The sequence below is a fragment of the Lithobates pipiens genome, unplaced genomic scaffold (genome assembly GCF_037356315.1).
Source record: "Lithobates pipiens isolate NorthernLeopardFrog02 unplaced genomic scaffold, aLitPip1_a1.2 Scaffold_8, whole genome shotgun sequence".
NCBI lineage: Eukaryota > Metazoa > Chordata > Amphibia > Anura > Ranidae > Lithobates > Lithobates pipiens.
The window spans coordinates 296,889,253-296,908,344 of record NW_027507903.1 but is presented as its reverse complement, the minus strand read 5'-3'; the positions used below and the strand labels follow the sequence as shown (position 1 = coordinate 296,908,344).

The following is a 19,092-nucleotide window of genomic DNA, read 5'->3' as shown; positions in this document are numbered from 1 at the left end:
GTCATATTTGCTCATTCCACATGCAGGTTCTGCTTCGTGCTTTGCAGTGCTTCACTGCTTCTTCTCACAATGCCAGTCTATGCTCTCACCAATGCTTTGAAAACAATACCCTACCTATGTGGCCGATACCTTACCTCCAAAATTTGTAAGCAACTATGAGTAATTTAGTAGCTATTCTACCCCTTCGTTAGTGGAAATTCTACAATTCTCTAGGTTTAATGCAATAACAAATGTAGGGAAACACAAGCATTTCAAAATGTGAAAGTCACATTAAAAATTAAATAAACAGTCATAAAAATATACTTAGATACTAACAATATGATATATTGACCCGTTAAACGAAATAACCTTCTTACCAAACAGGCAAACATATTATGGAGCAAAATATATATATGTAGCTCTAAGATGAATTGCTATGACTGCGAATATTTAACCAATAGCATCTTCAGCAGTACAGAATAGCCAGATTCATAACAGAAGCCCCACATGTCTTCTTTCATTAAATCGGCCTGCTGCAAAATAACCAAGCACAATAAAGCTACAAACACCCTTATCTGTTGAACATCAATGAAGAAGCATTTATTAATGTGTATAACATTACAGCAAAGTGAAAACAGTGAGATCTGAGTAGAAACTACGTATGTCACAGTACATCAGTCATATCAATTTGGCATTATCACTAAAGTGGCATGAATATCATCAACTTAGCTCAGACAGATATAGTTAGTTTGGCTAATTTAATAAAGCTATGAACTGTGTGAAAAGTGCAATAGACTATGTCAACCAATCAGCAATTATGTTTCACTGATATGGCCACAAATAACTGAAATTTGATTGGATGTTGTATGTTACTGCACTTTACAAATAGCTGCACGTGTGCAAATAGATACAGCTGGCAAAAAGAACAATAAACTAGCATTAAGTAGAGTTTGAGACATCTTAAAATGGTAAGCTTGTTTAAAGTCAGTCTATCAATAATTAACATTAAAGTTCAACACAGCCAAAAACTTTTTTAAGCCTAGTACACATGGGTCAAATGACAGGCGACATCGGCCAGTTCAATAAAATCTGGCCGAAATTCAGCCCATGTTTATGCCTGCTGGTGTGACAGAAGTCAGCTTTATTGCCGGCTTCTGTAAGCCTGTAAGCATGCTGGAAAACAGCAACTGACTGGCTTTCCATCGGTGCTCTCAGCCAATAGCTGAGAGCAATGACCAGAGCATCAGAACACAATAGAACAGCAGGTGAGATCTCTGTACTAACATCGGATTGGAGCTGTCATTTTTTTATTCTGCTGGGTTGAATGAAAAAAACAAATAAATAGTGGTGTGTACTAGACTTTGGTTTTAACTAGAGTGTAATAGGGTTAGAACTGCTGTCAAACCTTAGAATGATACCTCTATTTGAAAAATGTCTGCTCACTTCCTAATGTTAGGGTGACTTGTCAAAACAGAAAAAGAAATCTCTTTTCCAGACAGTATTAAAATCTAATATAAAAATCTCCTCAATAGGGACATATACAGCAGTTTACCCTACAGAAAAGATAACCCCTCTATATACCATCCAAAACTAAAGAGCTTTGTGGCTAGAATTGGATTTTAGGATAGTAAACCCTGCTCCCTATAGACAACCATGCTTACTAAATAAGACAAAGCGCAATGTGCACTACTATCCAACACTCGAGTATATTTAATTGTTGCCATAGCTTAATGAAACCTGATTGACTGCAATTGGTGACAACACTTTCCATTGCTTTCTTAACTGCCTTGTTAAAGGAGGTTGATCTACACATACCATCTTTGGTCACCAACAAGTGATTAATGAAATCAATGCTGACTTTTGACAGCAGATGTACATGCCACCTTACAACCATAGAAAACAATTATGATGTCTGTGTTCTATCGAAGCTTAAGCATACCTTGGCTTGTGTACACTGTTTTTTGTGTGAGCTGCTTTACTTTCTTTATAAGCCAGAAGAAGCTCAGCAACCTCTATTCCACTGACCAAACCAAAAAAGATACAGTGTCATGTCTACTAGGTGTGCACCACATTTCTTTTTAAGAAATTCTTCAGTTCCTTTAAAAAAATCCAATTAAATAATCAACTGAATCCACACCCTCCTATTCCAATTACAATTTGAAGGCTCCAGTGTATAATTTAATCCAACACTAGAATGTATTTCCTATCTGCAATAATATTACTTTAAATCCAATTAAATTAAATTAGATGGAATGGGGGGAGTAGTGAGTTTAGGATTCTTTATTGGATTGCCATGGAATAAAGAAGGAGGTTGCACTTGCAAAGGTATTTTACAATGGTGTTGTTCCTGTTGTGTTGCTAACTTTAAGACTAATACGGGAGCCAGGAGGCCTAATTCTTTTATAGCTCAGGGACAGATCATCATATGACCTGTACCTACAGGTATAGGAGATACATTGCTATATCCCTGATTTTTTGTGACTTCTATTCCACATGGGATGTTACATCATATTATGGCCTGAGTTGCAGTTCCAATGTCATGCCTTAAGGATTTCCCAGGGATTTTAAGCTAATGGATCAGTGCATACAAAACAGCTCACACACTATCATATCTATACTATATTGAACAATATGAAGACTGAATTAGTTATTCTATACTCCAATTGGACGCTAACATGTTGTACATTTAATATCAATATTCACTACGCTATATTCATAAATCTGCTTGGCAAATGAAAAATGTAACAGGGATCCGCTATGTATAATGTAGCTGCATTATATATCTATATACACAAGTAAAATTAAAATAGAACAGTCAGGTTTATTAAATAGGACAAAATACTTTAACTGTAAAGCACAGAATGCCACGATAATCAGAATGAACCTCAAATTCATCTGATTAAGGCGAACTGTAATCTGGATCCTATGGGTTACTGCACTTGATAACACAGTTATTGCATTTCCCACTGTTCATAAATAAGCCAATGTGTGTGCAAAATCTGTAAACTGTGCCCTATGTAAACTTCCCCTCTCTAGTATCCCCCCTTCTGTATCAATTTTCTACCCTTTTAAATTGTAAACTAGCTATAGTTCTCCATTTTCTCTATGTAAACAAGCAAGCTCTCAACCATGTGCCTCCTGCATTCTTTCCTCTGTCACCCACCTCATCTGAGGTACTTTACGGAGTGTAAATTTCTATTGTCGTTAAAAATGTACACACTGAGGTCTCTTACTTTGGAATACTGAATGTCAAAAGTAAAAGTTTTGCAGCCTGCAAATGTTGACGCCTATGTAGCTTTGAAGTGTCGGTGCTGATAGTAACCTTTTGTGTTATGTTTTTTTAAATGGTTAACATAATTATTAAGCAAGGACTTTTTCAGCTCTCTGGAGGTTTGCTATATATTTATTGTAACATTCTTTCCTCTGCCGCTTACCAAATATAAGTAATCAAAAGAAATTGCAGAGACTATCACTTAATAATGATTAGCACCTTCGGTTATGATAGACGAAGCCTTCGATTTAAAGCTGAAATGTGACTGTAATCCAGCCCGTTGTTCATTCACTGCAGGTTCCTAACATAAATGAATGTGTATTTGGGTGTCCAACCCATCAAGACTCTTATGGATCCCATACATCATGCAGGTAGCTATACTGTGTATGATGTGTGCGTGTCTGTGAGAGTGTAAGTGTGCCAATGTGCAGTTAAGCCAGCTATTCAGACATTGGAGAAGGCATGAGTCTTGCAGAGAGGCTTGTCCTTCTTTGAGTAAAACGTCTTGCCTTCCAAATTAGCTTGACAGATCTAAAAAGGGGACAAACAAAAGTCAGTCATGATAACCTGCAAGTGTTGGATGCAAATATGCTGAATTTATTACATACCTGTCACTGAAATACATTAAACCTTGTGAGGGAAGACTAATGGCTTTTGCTTACTGAACAAAAGCTGAAGGACGTTCACAGTGGAAAAAGTCCATGTTGAGGAAATTCCACATCACAACACAGTTTGGTATAGCTCTCAGCTGATTGACAAGGACCTACACTGCATTGAGAAGTGCAGTCTGTGGGATTGTTTTAAAGTTGGCAATTGTTATACTGCAGCCCCCCCCCCCCCCCCCGGGTTCTAGAATACCCCCCCCCCCCCCCGGTCCAGAAGCATGATAATTTGAAATGCAACAGTCAACCACCATTAGGGAATAATACCACCCAAGAGCCAACCCAATGCTTGCATCAGGGCTGAGGGCTTTTGAGGAGAGTACCGAGATAGGTTGCTGTGAGGAAGCTATCTACAGCACCCTGCTGGCTTCTTCCACCATCCACAATCTATCTGCGTTGTGTGAAGAAGCACAGAGCCTAAAATAAGGCAAGCAATGAAAATAGAAATGTCCAGTTTAAAAATGTTATTATCTCATTGATGAATAGGGAATGAAGGGAAGGCAAAAAATAAACACATTAAACTTTAACTTTAAGTACTTCAACTTCTAAAGTAGAATTTTATTTTGAATAGAACAAAATGGGATTCTGAGCATTAAACTTAAGGCACAAAATGTATAAATGTGTAAATCATTTTGATGTGTGCCCAACTACGTGATGTGGACTGGCAACATGTGCCACAGAAGCAGTCCAAAGACTGGTGATTCAGAGCTACTCCTCTACTAAACATATTGTATTTTGGACTCTTTTCAATACTTTATTGCTAAATATGAAGGAGGATATTCTAAATGCAGGAGGTTTTTTACCCTAATGCATTCTATGCATTAAAGTGGGAGTCCGCCGGGACTCCGCGTTTTTTTTTTTTTTTAAAGTCAGCAGCTACAAATACTGCAGCTGCTGACTTTTAAAATAGTGACACTTACCTGTCCAGCGCGCCCGCGATGTCGGCACCCGAAGCCGATCCCTAGATCGACACTCGGGTGCTGCCGCCGCCATCTTGGGTATGGGAATCAGGAAATGGAGCCTTTCGGCTTCATTTCCCGGTTCCCTACTGCGCATGCGCGAGGCGCGCGGCGCAATCAGGACGGTCCCCGCTGCCTCTGGGATCTGTGTGTTTCCCAGCAGGCAGCGGGGCACTTGCGCAAAGGGGCGGGCACTTGCGGAAAGGGGCGTAATCTACGCCCCTTTCCGCAGACAGCTATCCCGGAAGTGGGTGCAGTTACCTGGATTATCCAGGTAACTGCACCCCCCTCCCCCCTGAAAGGTGCCAATCGTGGCGCCGGAGGGAGGGGGATTCCGATGAGCGGAGGTCCATTTTAGGGTGGACCTCCGCTTTAAGGTAAAAATCCTTCTGGGTGCAGCCTCCCTCATACTTACTCGAGCCCCATCTCTATCCATCGATGTGCATGAGAGCAACAGCTCTTCTGGGTCTTTCTCTCCTCATTGGCTCACACAGCAGCAAGAGCCATTGGCTGTCAATCACAGCAAGTGAGCCAATGAGGAAAGAGCGGGGCGGGGCCAAGCCTTGCTCTGTGTGTGAATGGACTACAGGGGCATTCGGCAGAAGGGAGGAGCCAGGACTGCTGGTAGGGACCAAAATGAAGAGGGTTGGGGTTGCTCTGTTCAAAACCATTCCACAGAACAGGTAAGTAAAACACGTTTGTTATTTTCAAAAAAATAAAAAAATGACTTCCACTTCAGGGCCATCATCTTCCTTTGTTTGTATTTTTGTATTCCATCTTAAGAATACATTTTTCTACAATACTAAGTTCAGCATACATAAGTTCTTACAGAGGAGAAACAAAGCAGTGCTTACCGCACACACAAAACAGGTGTCATGCCAGCTGAATCCAAGAGCTTCCAAGAAACGGTCACCAGCATCAATCTTAAAGTCACATCCCCGGCACTTAGTACCAAACATCTTTTCATAATCTGTACAATAACACACCTGTTAGTCCTACTGAAACACTTTAAAGATAGACCCAAGTACAAATATTAACATTAAAATCAATAAATAAAATAACTCCGTGCAACCTCCAACATGTTATACACAAATGCCAGGAGCCTAGCTAACAAAATGGATGAACTGGAGCTGCTATTACACAAGGAGGAATTGGTAGGAGTATCAGAAACTTGGCTTGACAGCTCACACGACTGGCTGGCATATATCCCGGGGTTATTTCTTGTATCGGAAGGACAAGGAAGGTAGAAGAAAGGGATGAGTGTGTCTATATATCAAAAATGAGGTAATGGTGGTAGAGAGGAGTGACATTGTGAATAGGACAAGGGGGGGGGGGCGAGGTGGAATCCGTGTGGGTAGAACCTCAAAGAGAAGAAGTGGGAAATTAATAGTGAGGGTATGGTACAGTTCCCCCCCCCCCTAACCTGAAGGAGGAAAGGAGGAGGAGGAGCTTGACCTCTTATCACAGGGAGGCAGGAAAATTTAATCAGAATGGGGGACTTTAATTATTCCGATATTGAATGGGCAGAGGGGACAGCGCACTCATTAAAGGCCCGTCATTTCATGTATGTCTAACAAGACAACTTCATGTCTTAATTGGTGGATTCCCTGACTAGATAGAATGCATTGCTAGATCTATTAATTACGAACAATCCAAGTCTGATCTCAGATGTGGCAATACAGAACAACTTGGGATCTAGCAATCACAGGATGATCACATTTAGTGTAAATCATAGGAAAAGGAGGCACGAGAGTAGCACAAAAACACGAAATTTCAAACAAGCACACTTTTCTGAACTGTGCTCAATACTACAACACATCAATTAGGACCAAATCCTAGATTTAACACGGAAGAAAAATGGGAATGCTTTAAGAACATATTAAACAAAGGTATAACACAGTACATTGCAATGGGAAATAAATATAAAAAGAGTGAAGGTTAAACCTGGATGGCTAAACCGTAATGTAAAAAGTCTTGGCCTTTATGAAATATAAAGTGGAGGGGTCATTGTCAGCATTACAACACTACAATGAATGCAATAAGAAGCGTAAGAACAAAATCAGGGTGGTTAAAAAAAAAAAAAAGACAAGAGACATAGCGGAGAGTAAAAAAAAATCCAAAGGAATTTTTTAGATATATTCACAGTAAAAAAGCAATATCAGAGTACATTGCTCAAGGAATCAAGGATGGATAAAGATATGGGGGTCCTAGTAGAAGACAGACAGAGTAATAGCATGCAATGTCAAGCTGCAGCTACCAAAGCCGGCAGAATTTTAGCATGCAAAAGAAAAGGGGATATACTCCAGAGATAAAATTATAATGCTGCCACTTTTTAAAACTATGGTTAGGCCACATCTGGAGTATTCCGTCCAGTTATGGCCACCAGTCCTCAGAAGGGATGTGCTGGAGCTGCAGAGAGTCCAAAGAAGGGCAACGGAATTAATAAGGGGATTGGAGGACCTCAATTATGACGAACGACTACAAGCACTAAATTTATTTTTGCTGGAGAAGAGATGCTTGAGAGGGGACATGATGGCAATTTACAAATATCTCAATGGTGATCCCAACATAGGAAAAAACTATTCAGTCTAAGGGAGTGTAAGAGGACACAGGGCCACACAATGAGATTGGAAGAGAAGCGGTTTAACCTTAAAGGAGTTGTAAAGGCATTCTATGCATTAAGATAACAAAACATTGTTATGTAGCAGCCTCTACAGCAACCCCTAATTACTTACTGAGCTCCTTCTCTCACCAGAGATGTCTGCAAGTTTCTAAGCCGTCCGGGACTCTCCTCTTGATTGGCTGAGACACAGCAGCAGTCCCATTGGCTCCTGCGGCTGTCAATTAAAGTCAGTCAGCCAATTAGGGGAGTAAGGGGGCCACGCTGGGGCTCTGTGTCTGAATGGATACACAGAGCTCTGACTCCGCTTAGGTACCCCCATAAAAAGGGGTGGCTGAGGGGGCACCCGATAGGAGGGAGGGGGCAGGAGCAGCAAAGTGGGACCCAAGAAGAGGAGGATCTGAGCTGCTCTGTACAAAACCAACTACACAGAGGAGGTAAGTATAACATGTTTGTTATTTTAAAAAAAATTTTTTTAAACAAGACTTTACAATCACTTTAAGCTGTGCAGGGGGTTTTTCACTGTCAGGACGAAAAGGATTTGGAGATCTTTTCCACAATTGGTGGTGTCAGCAGCAAGTATTGATATTTTTAAAAGACTCTTGGATGTACATCTTAAAGAATATGACATACAGGAATATGGGAACTGATTATCAACACTGATACACTGGTTGAACCTGATTATTATTATTGATTTATATAGCGCCAACAGTTTACGCAGCGCTTTACAATGTATAGGGGAGACAACACAATTACAGTACAATACAAAAGGTACAGGAGGACCCTGCTCATAGAGCTTACATTCTAAAGGGAGGGGGTGGTGGTACAAAAGGTAATAGCTGCAGAGAATGATTTGATGGGGGTGGCTCGGGGACAGTTAGGTGGGTGTGGGATAGGCTTCCCTGAATAAATGAGTTTTCAGGGAACTCCTAAAGATGGACAGGGTAGGGGCTGAGCGGACAGACTGGGGCAGGGAGTTCCAGAGGATGGGATAGGCTCTGGAGAAGTCTTGAAGGCGAGCATGAGAGGAGGTAACAAGGGAGCTAGAAAGCAGGTGGTCATCGGAGGAGCGGAGGGGACGATTTGGGTGATATCTGCAGATGAGGTTGGTGATGTAGATGGGGGCCAGGTTGTGGATTGCTTTGTATGTTATGGTTAGCATTTTGAATTTTACACGGTGGGGTAGGGGAAGCCAGTGAAGGGATTGGCAGAGAGGGGCAGCAGTCAGAGAACGATTAATGAGGTGTATTAGTCTAGCAGCAGCATTCATAATAGGTCTGAAGGGGGGGATAGCCTGCTTAAGGGTAGGCTATGATGGACTATGATCTTTATTTAAACTTACCTACTATGTAACTATGTAACTATATGTAACCACTTCTAATAAGAAAATGAGTGCAACAAAAATTTCCAAATTCTCTAAATGTTGCGGCAAAGCTCTAAAATGCATTCCCACATTAAACCCAAAAATCAATAACTTATCAGGTGCTGCCCTGCATTCATATAATCTTAATCATCAGTATCAAAAGAACACAAATTAATATAATAAATCAAACATGATTACAATATTTCACCAAAATGCAAATATAAAAACACAAATGAATATATGCAATATATGGGTACACAATATAAGTTCATAAGTCCACTGTGCAGGTGAGAGGGTTGAGGGTTCCACCACTGTAATGCTGTAAATGTAATGCACAGTTTCTGAAAGCAAGAGCAAAGGAAAAGTCACAGGAAGGGTGAAACGTGTTAGGCGGAGCTTATGGATGTCATCACACCACCAGGAAGGAACTGCCTGTATACAAGCGTCTGGTTAAGGGGACATATACCTGCATATATAGCAATATGTTTTTAAGGTGGTACACTACTGAGAATTAGTGCCCTTACATTGTGAGTGTTTTTTTGTTGTTGATGTTTTAATAAATGTTTAATGGTATTTCAATTTCAGTAAAACAATATGTACAGTTTCTATTTCATTTGAGCGATATTGATGGAGAGATTCCCGGGTGATTTGATAACATTAGCAATCCTAAAGAAAGAACTTGGAAGAAGTATCTGAAAACTGTGTCAAGCTATAGAGACCCCTTAAGGGGGAATGCGCATGGTGAAATGTATTAGGTCTGGGCATTAATGTAAGCGTGGAGAGTGATTGGTGTTGGGATTCACTGAAAAGTGGTCACATAAGTGAATATGGAACATCTTATATATTGCTAATCAAGGCACTGGTCTGGACTTCAGAAACCGTGTATTACATTTACAGTATTAAAGTGGTGGTGAAACATTGGACTTTTAAACTTATAATTTGCACCCATATATTGCATATGTTCAATTGTGTTTTCATATTTGCATTTTGATGAAACATTGCAATGATTTATGATATTCATCTATTTGTTCTTGTAAAAACAGATGATTAAGATTATATGAATGGAGCACAGCACTCGATAAGTTAAAAATATTACCAATATTATCCCCATGCGTCCCTATGACAAACTCATACAGCTCACCTTTTTCACAGTATGGCTGTCCTTCCTCCATGTAAAAAGCTCGGTTGCGAATAGGGGCCTTACAGAAGGCACATGTGAAGCACTGAACATGCCAAGTCATTTTCAAAGCATGCATGATCTCCTGAAAAATATAGTAAAAGGTTAACAACCAGTACCACACAAAGAAACATATAAGCAAGATGTATGCACCATACATTCTGTTACTACTGTATGTCACTTGTCATTCACATAAAATATTTAACAAAATATCATTTTGAAAAGCTAAGACTGGAACCTTGAAAATGCCACACAACAATATACAATATGTTATACTGTATCATTTTAAATAATATAATATAGCAATACATATTGTTGTTGAAAGAATATAATGGCAGCTCTTGACAGCTGTGAAAAATAACTACACTAAAGAACTATAGTTATGGTATGTATACATATACCTGTATACTGAGTTATCATGCCACTTGAAAGGTACTTAGGCTGATGGGAGGGAGAGAACTCAGGATGGGTTTTGATGATGGAGTGATATTCACTAGCAGTTAATAGAGCAGGTAGGACCCAGTGCAGCGGCCCTGAGCCTTCAGAACTGTGTCTATGAAAAGTGTTGCCACCCTCCCTATGTTATACAGTCAATATAGAACAGCTGAGGTGCATAGATGTCACAAATATAGGCTTTGATCACAAAGGTAATACACCAGAAAAAATTATACTCATTTAAAGAAAATGACAGTCATATTCTATTGTGTCCAAACGAGCGTACATATTTGCCCTTCGTCAGATGCCTGACGAAGGGGTCCTGCGCGGCTCCGAAACATTGCACTTCCTTTTGTGGTGCGATTCTTTCCATTAAACCTTTTGGATGAAAAATTGTCAATCCATGGTGTGGTGGCGAATATGTACGCTCGTTTGATTTTTCCAGGACCCAACTGGTAATCGCTGCAGCACCCACAACTTTATGAGCCACAAAGACCAGAAATGTGTGCGATAGGAATATCGATTTGACGATCGTGTCCAAAGACATTTGAATATTACAGTGACATGGTCTAAAATACAGGTTCTTATCCTTGTGTTAACGTTTTGTGAAATAAACCCATTGTGTTCTTCTTCACACAATTTTTGGCATAGAAACAAAAAAAGGATTTATCGATCAACCTATTTGTATGTACAGGTTTGGCACATTCGTTTTTGAAACATGGAACACTTCCCCTGGCAACTCTTGGTGCAGGGGTAAAAAGCCTTAACCTTAAAATGGACCTTGCAAGGTCTGCATACAATGTCCAAGCTCCCCCCCCCCCCCCCTAAAATTATCCCATGGTTAGGAACACCAAATATCTTGAAAAAAAAAGTTACCTTTATACTTACCTTATTCTCATCTTCCACAACGCTGAATGTCATCATCCTCCCAGGTAGCGTTTTGGGAAATGCAGAGCAGGCGATATCCCTGAGAAGATACTCTAGTACATTGCAAGAGCATCCGTGACATCATCCTCGTCTAGGTGTCACAAGCCGAAGATGGGGGAAAAGTAAGTGTAAATTTTGGGAATATATTAGGTGGTTTTTAAAGGGGGAGGGGACCATGACCGTACAAGCAGACCATTTTACTGCAAGGCCCAGTTTAACCCAAGCCTAAAACTTAAAGTAGAACTATGGGAAAAACATATATTTTTTTCATTTTGGATATAGTAAGGGAGAGTTATAACCCCTGACGGTTTTTTATGCCATCTGTGTCCCATTGGAGAAATTTACATTAACTACCTATCCCATTGCCAAAACAGAAAGTGAGATGAAATCCCTGCAAATTAGGGGAATCCCCTGTGGCCTCTGGGTAGCCAGAACTAGTGTCCCCATAGGAATATTTCTCCTCTATTAATTCTCTGGGGACATCCCAAAATTGAAGCTTTTTCTTCACTTTCAATGATAATGGTAACCAGGACAATAGAGAGGGTTTCTCTAACGGAGACACAGACAACAATACAAACTTGACACGGGTTTCTAATCCCTCTGCACTCTATCCCAAGCTAAAAAGAAAAAAAAAAAAAAAAAGATTTTGCATTTGGTTATATTTTAACGTACCACTAAACCCATAAATCCTGATAGCCATAACAAGACAAAGTAACCATTTAACTGAGAAAATTAAAGTGATATTTGGGAATATAATAGCTCCAAAATAGAGATTTTGGTTTTGGGACAAACATTCTGACACAATGAAATGCAATGACTGTAAATTGTTTCAAGCAAGAAATAAAGTTCTTGTTTTACCTTAAAACAAAACATATCAGATTAATGCTAAGTGATTTAAACACCAGGACCATCAAATAAAACAGCTTGTACCTGGCATCCTATGAAACCAGAAATTACCGTGCTACTCTGAATAAATGAGGTACGTCTTGATGCACAGTACACAGAGGACAAGAAAAATAATTAAAATGAAAAACAGAGTCTCAACTCATAACTTAGACAGTGGAACAATGACACAACTGGGATACTACAAGCCAGCTTATACACAAGGCATATTAAACATCTCTACAAAATGATTAATAATTCTCTGCTTAATAATGAAAAACAAAGCTCTCTCACTCCTGTAATCTTCTTTTTGCACTTGGCGCAATTAGGAGCAAACCGGACATCATAGCATCTTGGACAGAATATGGATCCCTTTTCTTCAAAGAATCCTCCTTCCTCTACTACTTTGTGGCACTGTGAGCAGGTAAACTCCTCAGGATGATAGTAACGGCCCAGTGCTAGTAGGTATCTCCCTCTGTGCAGACAAAATACAATAGTTATACCTTTATGTAGAATGTTAAGCCATTGCTTCTTCTGGCTATACTGTATAATAAAGATCTCCTTTGCACAACAATTTTCTTACAGTTAGTGTGCAATCTTTTATATGCCGGAGAAGGTACTCACCGAATGACCTTGTTACACTGGGAGCAAATAGGAGTCTTTTCCCCAGATGGAGCAGGCTGTGCAGCCTGCAGGATGGAACTGCGGTTCTGAGCTGGCGTGAGGGTCGCTGGCTGACTGTGTTTAGTCATTACAGTGGTAGTTTTGTCTGGAGCATAGCGCTCAGCAAAGGAGGGATCAGTGGTCCAAGGGGGCCGGACTGCCGGGCCAGTAGAAAGTGGAGGAGGGGCTGGAAAATCAGTGGCATCTATAAGACAAAAAGGACAATTCAAATCAACAAAACTATATCACATTGCTTTGTAAACCCTTATGGTTTATGTTTTTGCCTTAACAATACAACCTTACACTGTTATAGAGGACGCTGCAAACTAATTTCAAGCTATTGTTAATGCTCTTTCAGTATTGCACAACTCTATGAATGCTAATTGTGTGAAAAACCCTTTTTTGGGGGGGAGAAAATTCTGAGTAAATCTACTAAAACACCAGCATCAAAGGGGACTATCGACCAATCAGAATTCACTCTACTGAAGTCAATTCTGACAAGCTGATAATTGACTTCAGCAGAGTGAATTCTGATTGGTTAATCTTAGTAACAGCACTGAACAATTTGTACTCCTCATTAGATATGGGCTAATGAGGAGTACAAATAGTTCAGTGCAGTTACTAAGATGAACCAATCAGAATTCAGTCTGCTGAAGTAAATTATTACAAGCTGATCCTCAAAATACTTAATACTTATTAGTATTAAAAAAAAAAAAAAATATGACAAGCTGAATTCTGATTGGTTGCTATACTGTAGGTTACTGCTGTAGAGCAGTGGTCTTACTTGTGAGCATCAGAACTGGACCACAGGACAACGAAAGAAGGTATCTTTGAGGTGTTGACTTGGTTTCCAGTTTCTCCAGATCTCAATCCAATTGAGCATCTGTGGGACTTGCTAGAAAAAACAAATCTGATCCATGGAGGCCCCACCTCTCAAATTACAGGACTTAAAAGGATCTGCTACTGATGGATGGTGCCAGATACCACAGCATATCTTCAGAGATATAGTGGAGTCCATGCCTTGATGGGTCAAAGCTGTTTTGGCAAAAGGGGAACTACTCAATATTAGGTGGGTGGTCATAATGTTAGGGATTGGTGTATAGTCTGTGTTAGGTGTAATTAATACTTTCTTCAGTTAAAGTAGCATATCTACTATGAGGTAATGCCATTTTATGACATCACCTAAAAGGAACCTGAGTGAACAAAACCCTTTCTATAATACAGTATATATACCAGACAAAAAGGGAGCAAATATGACATGTTCATTGTTAAAATTCTTACTGGTCATGTGATCTCATGACAGCAAACAATAGGACATACTAGCCAGGGTTCAGAGGGTGAAAGTGCTTTTGGGCTAATTAGGTCATAAGGTCCAAGCATACTTCTTCCTTTACCTACAAGCTGTGTGACCACATTACATTTTATACAAAATAAAAAAAAACAGCAATTATCTTCAATGCCTCCTTTTTTCCATGTTACTTGCCATTCTAGTTTAATTAAAAAAATATACCACCTTTCATATGAACAGCTAAACAGAACTGTTAAAAGTTATTTGTGATATGTCAGGGAAGCTGTAAAGCTTCTGCAACATAAAACCTTGTGCCAAATATACACTTGGATAAAGGAATAGTGTATGAATTAACAAGCAATCTTACAAGAGTCCTTAGTGCTGTTGCACAGATTTTTGAGCATGAAATGTTTTTAACCAAATGGGCCAAAAGCTAATTGCCAATATCTAAATGTACAAAACCTTAAGATCATAGCAAAAAATGGGCAGATGTTGGTCCTTCAGCTGTTGGGAAATGAGGAGAAGTGACTATAAGCGATAAATATCATGTGTGGGAGCATTTGCAGGCGACAGAACACAATGAATGTGTTTAGAGGAAGGAGACATCATAATTAATGTGCATTTTACAGAAACTGTAGCCAGTGAAATGATCAGTCATTAGACTTGATTAAAGGCCAAAGTTTAAAACTCTAAGTATCTAGAATGAAACTGTTCCAGCTACAGGGAACATGATGAGCTGATATAACCATATGTATGTGAACAAATCAAACAAAATGACAATTACTGGCTTTCTAAAGGGTGACTTGAAGTATATACAGTGCCTTGCAAAAGTATTCAACCCCCTTGGCATTTTTTGTGTTTTGTTGCCTGACAACCTGGAATTAACATGGATTGTTTGAAGATTTGCATCATGTAATTTACAAAATATGCTCACAACTTTGAAGATTTTTTTTTTTTTGTGTGTGAAGCAAATAGGACAAAATAACAGAAAAAGTCAATGTGCATAACTATTCACCCCCCTAAAGTCAATACTTTGTAGAGCCACCTATCACAGCTACTAGTGGCTTTGGATAAGTCTCTGAGCTTGCCACATCTTACCACTGGGATTTTTGCCCATTCCTCCTTGCAAAACTGCTCCAGCTCCTTCAAGTTGGACGGTTGGCGCTTGTGAACAGCAATCTTTAAAGCGGAGTTCCACCCATTTTTTTTACTTTGTCTGTATAAGCTAATGACATGCAGCACTTTTCACAATGGGCATTTTTTTTTTTCCTTGGAAATACCTTATTTTATTCTTTCTCCATTACTTCCTCCTTTCGTTCGCCTAGTAGATTCGCAAGGGTTCCTGGGATCGCAGAGTCCCAGGAGTCCTTGCAAAATGCCTACTGTCGAAATCTCGCAATATTTGGAAGTAGAAAATGACGTGAACGGGAGTTAACCCAGCTGAGTGCATGCTGGGATTTGTAGGCAATGGGGAGGGAAAAGAAATCCTGTAGGAAGCTGGGCAGCGAACCTAATTAGAGAGCCGCGCTCTCTTTTCTGCTGATATGAGAATGAGAGGAGGAGGAGGGCAGCAAACATTCTAACAGACCGCCCTCCTCCGTTACACTGCCGCTGCTGTTCAGCAAAGCACTGCTGTCACCACTTCACAGCAATGCCACGGTACACAGTACACCCAGCGGCAGCTTGTAAACTTCCTCTCCTCTCCTGTCGTTTGATTGACAGGTTGCTATAGCAATGGGGTGGGAATTTGTGCCGACGCTGCCGTTGCTATAGCAACCTATCAGGAAAAAGGAAGGCCTCACTAAGGCAATAATGTGTGGGATTTAGAGGTGCATGCTGGGTAGTCAGCTGAACAGAAATCCAGGAAGTTAACAGGCTTCAGATGCCCACAGCTAAAATGGAACCCTTCCGGCTTCCGAGATCAGTGAGTAATTTAACGATTTTTAAAGAAAGTAAAAGTGCAGAAAATATGACATGTTAGAAATGCTCATCTACATGACAATTCCAAAGCTCTCCATAAAAAAAAAAAAAAAAAAAAAATGTTTGGGGGCTGGAACTCCGCTTTAAGTCTGACCACAGATTTTATATTGGATTGAGGTCTGGGCTTTGACTAGGTCATTCCAACACATTTACATGTTTCCCCTTAAACCACTCAAGTGTTGCTTTAGCAATGTGTTTGGGGTCATTGTCCTGCTGGAAGGTGGACCTCTATCCTAGCCTCAAATCACACAGAGTGGTACAGGTTTTGCTTAAGAATATCCCTGTATTTAGCACCATCCATCTTTCTCTCAACTCTGACCAGTTTCCCAGTCCCAACTGCTGAAAAACATCCCTACAGCATGATGCTGCCACCACCATGTTTCACTGGATGGTGTTCTTTGGGTGATGTGATGTGTTGGGTTTGCGACAGAAATAGCGTTTACTTTGATGGCCAAAACTTTCAATTTTAGTCGCATCAGACCAGAGCACCTTCCTCCATACATTTTGGGAGTCTCCTACATGCCTTTTCGCAAACTCAAAACGTGCCATTTTGAGTAATGTCTTTCTTCTGGCCACTCTGCCATAAAGCCCAACTCTATGGAGCGTACGGCTTATTGTTGTCCTATGTACAGATACACCAGTCTCTGCTGTGGAACTCTGCAGCTCCTCCAGGGTTATCTTAGGTCTCTGTGCTGCCTCTCCGATTAATGCCCTTCTTGCTTGGTCCATGAGTTTTGGTATGCGGCCATCTCTTGCCAGGTTTTCTGTTGTGCCATGTTCTTTCTATTTGGTTATGATAGATTTTATGGTGCTGCTAGGGATCAAAGATTTGGATTTTTTTTTTTATAACCTAACCCTGACTTGTACTTCTCAACAACATTGTCCCTTACTTGATGTATAGAATACCTCTGCGCCAACCAAACAAACAAAGAAATGGGAAACTGCTGCAAACACTAGGAAAGAGCTTTACCTACTCCGTGAATTATGTAAATTATAGATTTTAGTGTTGCGCAGTGTAAGAGAAGATGGGGTGGAAGGGGAGGGATAAGGGAGGGGGGGGGGAGAAAAAAGGGGGGATGGAGGGGAAATAGACAAGGGGGCGAGGGAGCTTCAGGTGAAAAGATAATAGAAAAAAGCTAGAGATATGGATAGTGACTAAATGTGAAAAGTGCCTTTAAACTTTTAGAGTGCGTAATGAGCTTGGTATAAAAGTAATAATAACAATCATAGGTAAAATACCTAAGCATACGAATAATAAATGCATACACTCTAATAATAATCAAAAAAACTGTGCAAAACTGCAGTATAGCATGCCAAGTGAATGTATAAATAAAGTGACAATCCAAAGTCTATGTCCAAATAACAGAAATCTATATGCAATCACTTAGGTGAGAATAAGCACAATACAATATAGCATGCTAGGTGAATGTGAAAAATTAAAACAAATCTCAATAGATCCAGTAAAAATTAAAAAAAAAATTGTATATGAAAAATGAGCTGGTATTCCATGCAGTGCATTACATTGTGCAAATGATGCTAGCAGCAATAATAAATGTGACCATTGCAGGTGAAATAAATGAAAAAGGGATAAAGTGCTAGTAGTATATATGAAATATACAAAAAATAATATAAGCGTGCAATGTTCTGACAAAATAAGAGTTCTTTGTTTCAAGCTCCAGTGATACGTGCAAACATATAAGTGCAGTGGCTTTTTCTTTCTTTCATCCAATGAGTGAAAGGATGTGCCCTTACCTCACGGCTGTGAGGTTACAGCCTTATTAGAATAATGATGTATATATCGCTCCAGTTCTATGGCCTTAGGGTGGGTATACCTCACAAAATACAGAGATGGTAATCCATAGTGTAGTATTTAGATGAAACCAGTTTTATTAAATTAAAATGTCAGGGTACTCACATTAAGGAGTAAACATATACAGCGGTGTATAGAGCAACAAGCGGTGCGTTCCAGCGTCCTTCCTGGTGTCTCTCTCACTTCCTTCCTGTAATATGGTGCCCCCCTGTTGGTTTGTTGATTTTGTGGATATCTTCTCTCATCTCTCTGTTCGTATGGAGGCCTCTGTTCATATGTAGATTTTTGTTTATGGTTATTCTTCCTGAAATTTTTCCAAAATGGCTTTTTCCAGCCATTCCGTGGGGTCTTCTTTCGTTGCGGTAAGGTGTATATTGCTGGTAATTTCCATATCTCTCATCATATCTTTGGTGTTCTATAATGTCACCTCTATAATTTCCATAGTTATCTTGTGGCAAATATTGTATGTCATTCCTATTTGGAAGATTTATTTGAGGGGGCTGTACTCTCACTGTTTTCTCTGGTGTTGAATATGCGGATATTGGATCTGATTGGTTGAGCTGGCTCTGCCATTTAAAGGTATGATCCGTTTTAAAGTCATTCACGTCCCTGTTGTATTTTTTACTTTTTTTCTGTTGAACTTCTTTATCCCTTTTGGTGAGGTCCTTGTTCAATTGTGATGTAAGGGAGAGGAATTCAGCTTTATCCTTCCAAGGCTCCAACTCCTTTTTAATCTGAGATATCAGCTCCTCTATTATTCACAATTTTTTCTTCTTTCTTTCCAGTAGGAAAGCGAGTAATTCCAGACCTTTTTCATTGAAGAATTTGAACCATTCATTGATAGATTCCTGATCAGTGAGTCCATCATTGGGTGTTATATCTCATCTTAGTCTCCTTGGGACAATGCTATCTTTCATATACTGCTCAAAAGTGACTATATCCCACCATAGGTTAGAGCTGATATCTCAGATTAAAAAGGAGTTGGAGCCTTGGAAGGATAAAGCTGAATTCCTCTCCCTTACATCACAATTGAACAAGGACCTCACCAAAAGGGATAAAGAAGTTCAACAGAAAAA

The 19,092-nt window shown here is 39.8% G+C and overlaps 1 protein-coding gene across 3 annotated transcripts in view; it reads right to left on the bottom strand.

The window, feature by feature from the left end:
• Positions 1-550: 550 nt before the first annotated feature.
• Positions 551-19,092, bottom strand: part of PDLIM7 (PDZ and LIM domain 7) — a 162,312-nt gene continuing 143,770 nt past the window's right edge. For all 3 annotated transcript variants that reach the window (XM_077472527.1, XM_077472526.1, XM_077472528.1), the window contains exons 7-11: positions 12,900-13,143; positions 12,570-12,750; positions 9,996-10,116; positions 5,726-5,841; positions 551-3,781 (exon numbers count right to left, since the gene is read on the bottom strand). In XM_077472527.1, coding sequence (XP_077328653.1) covers positions 3,695-3,781; positions 5,726-5,841; positions 9,996-10,116; positions 12,570-12,750; positions 12,900-13,143 — 749 coding nt within the window. In that variant the 3' untranslated portion in view covers positions 551-3,694. The remainder of the gene's footprint in view (positions 3,782-5,725; positions 5,842-9,995; positions 10,117-12,569; positions 12,751-12,899; positions 13,144-19,092) is intronic.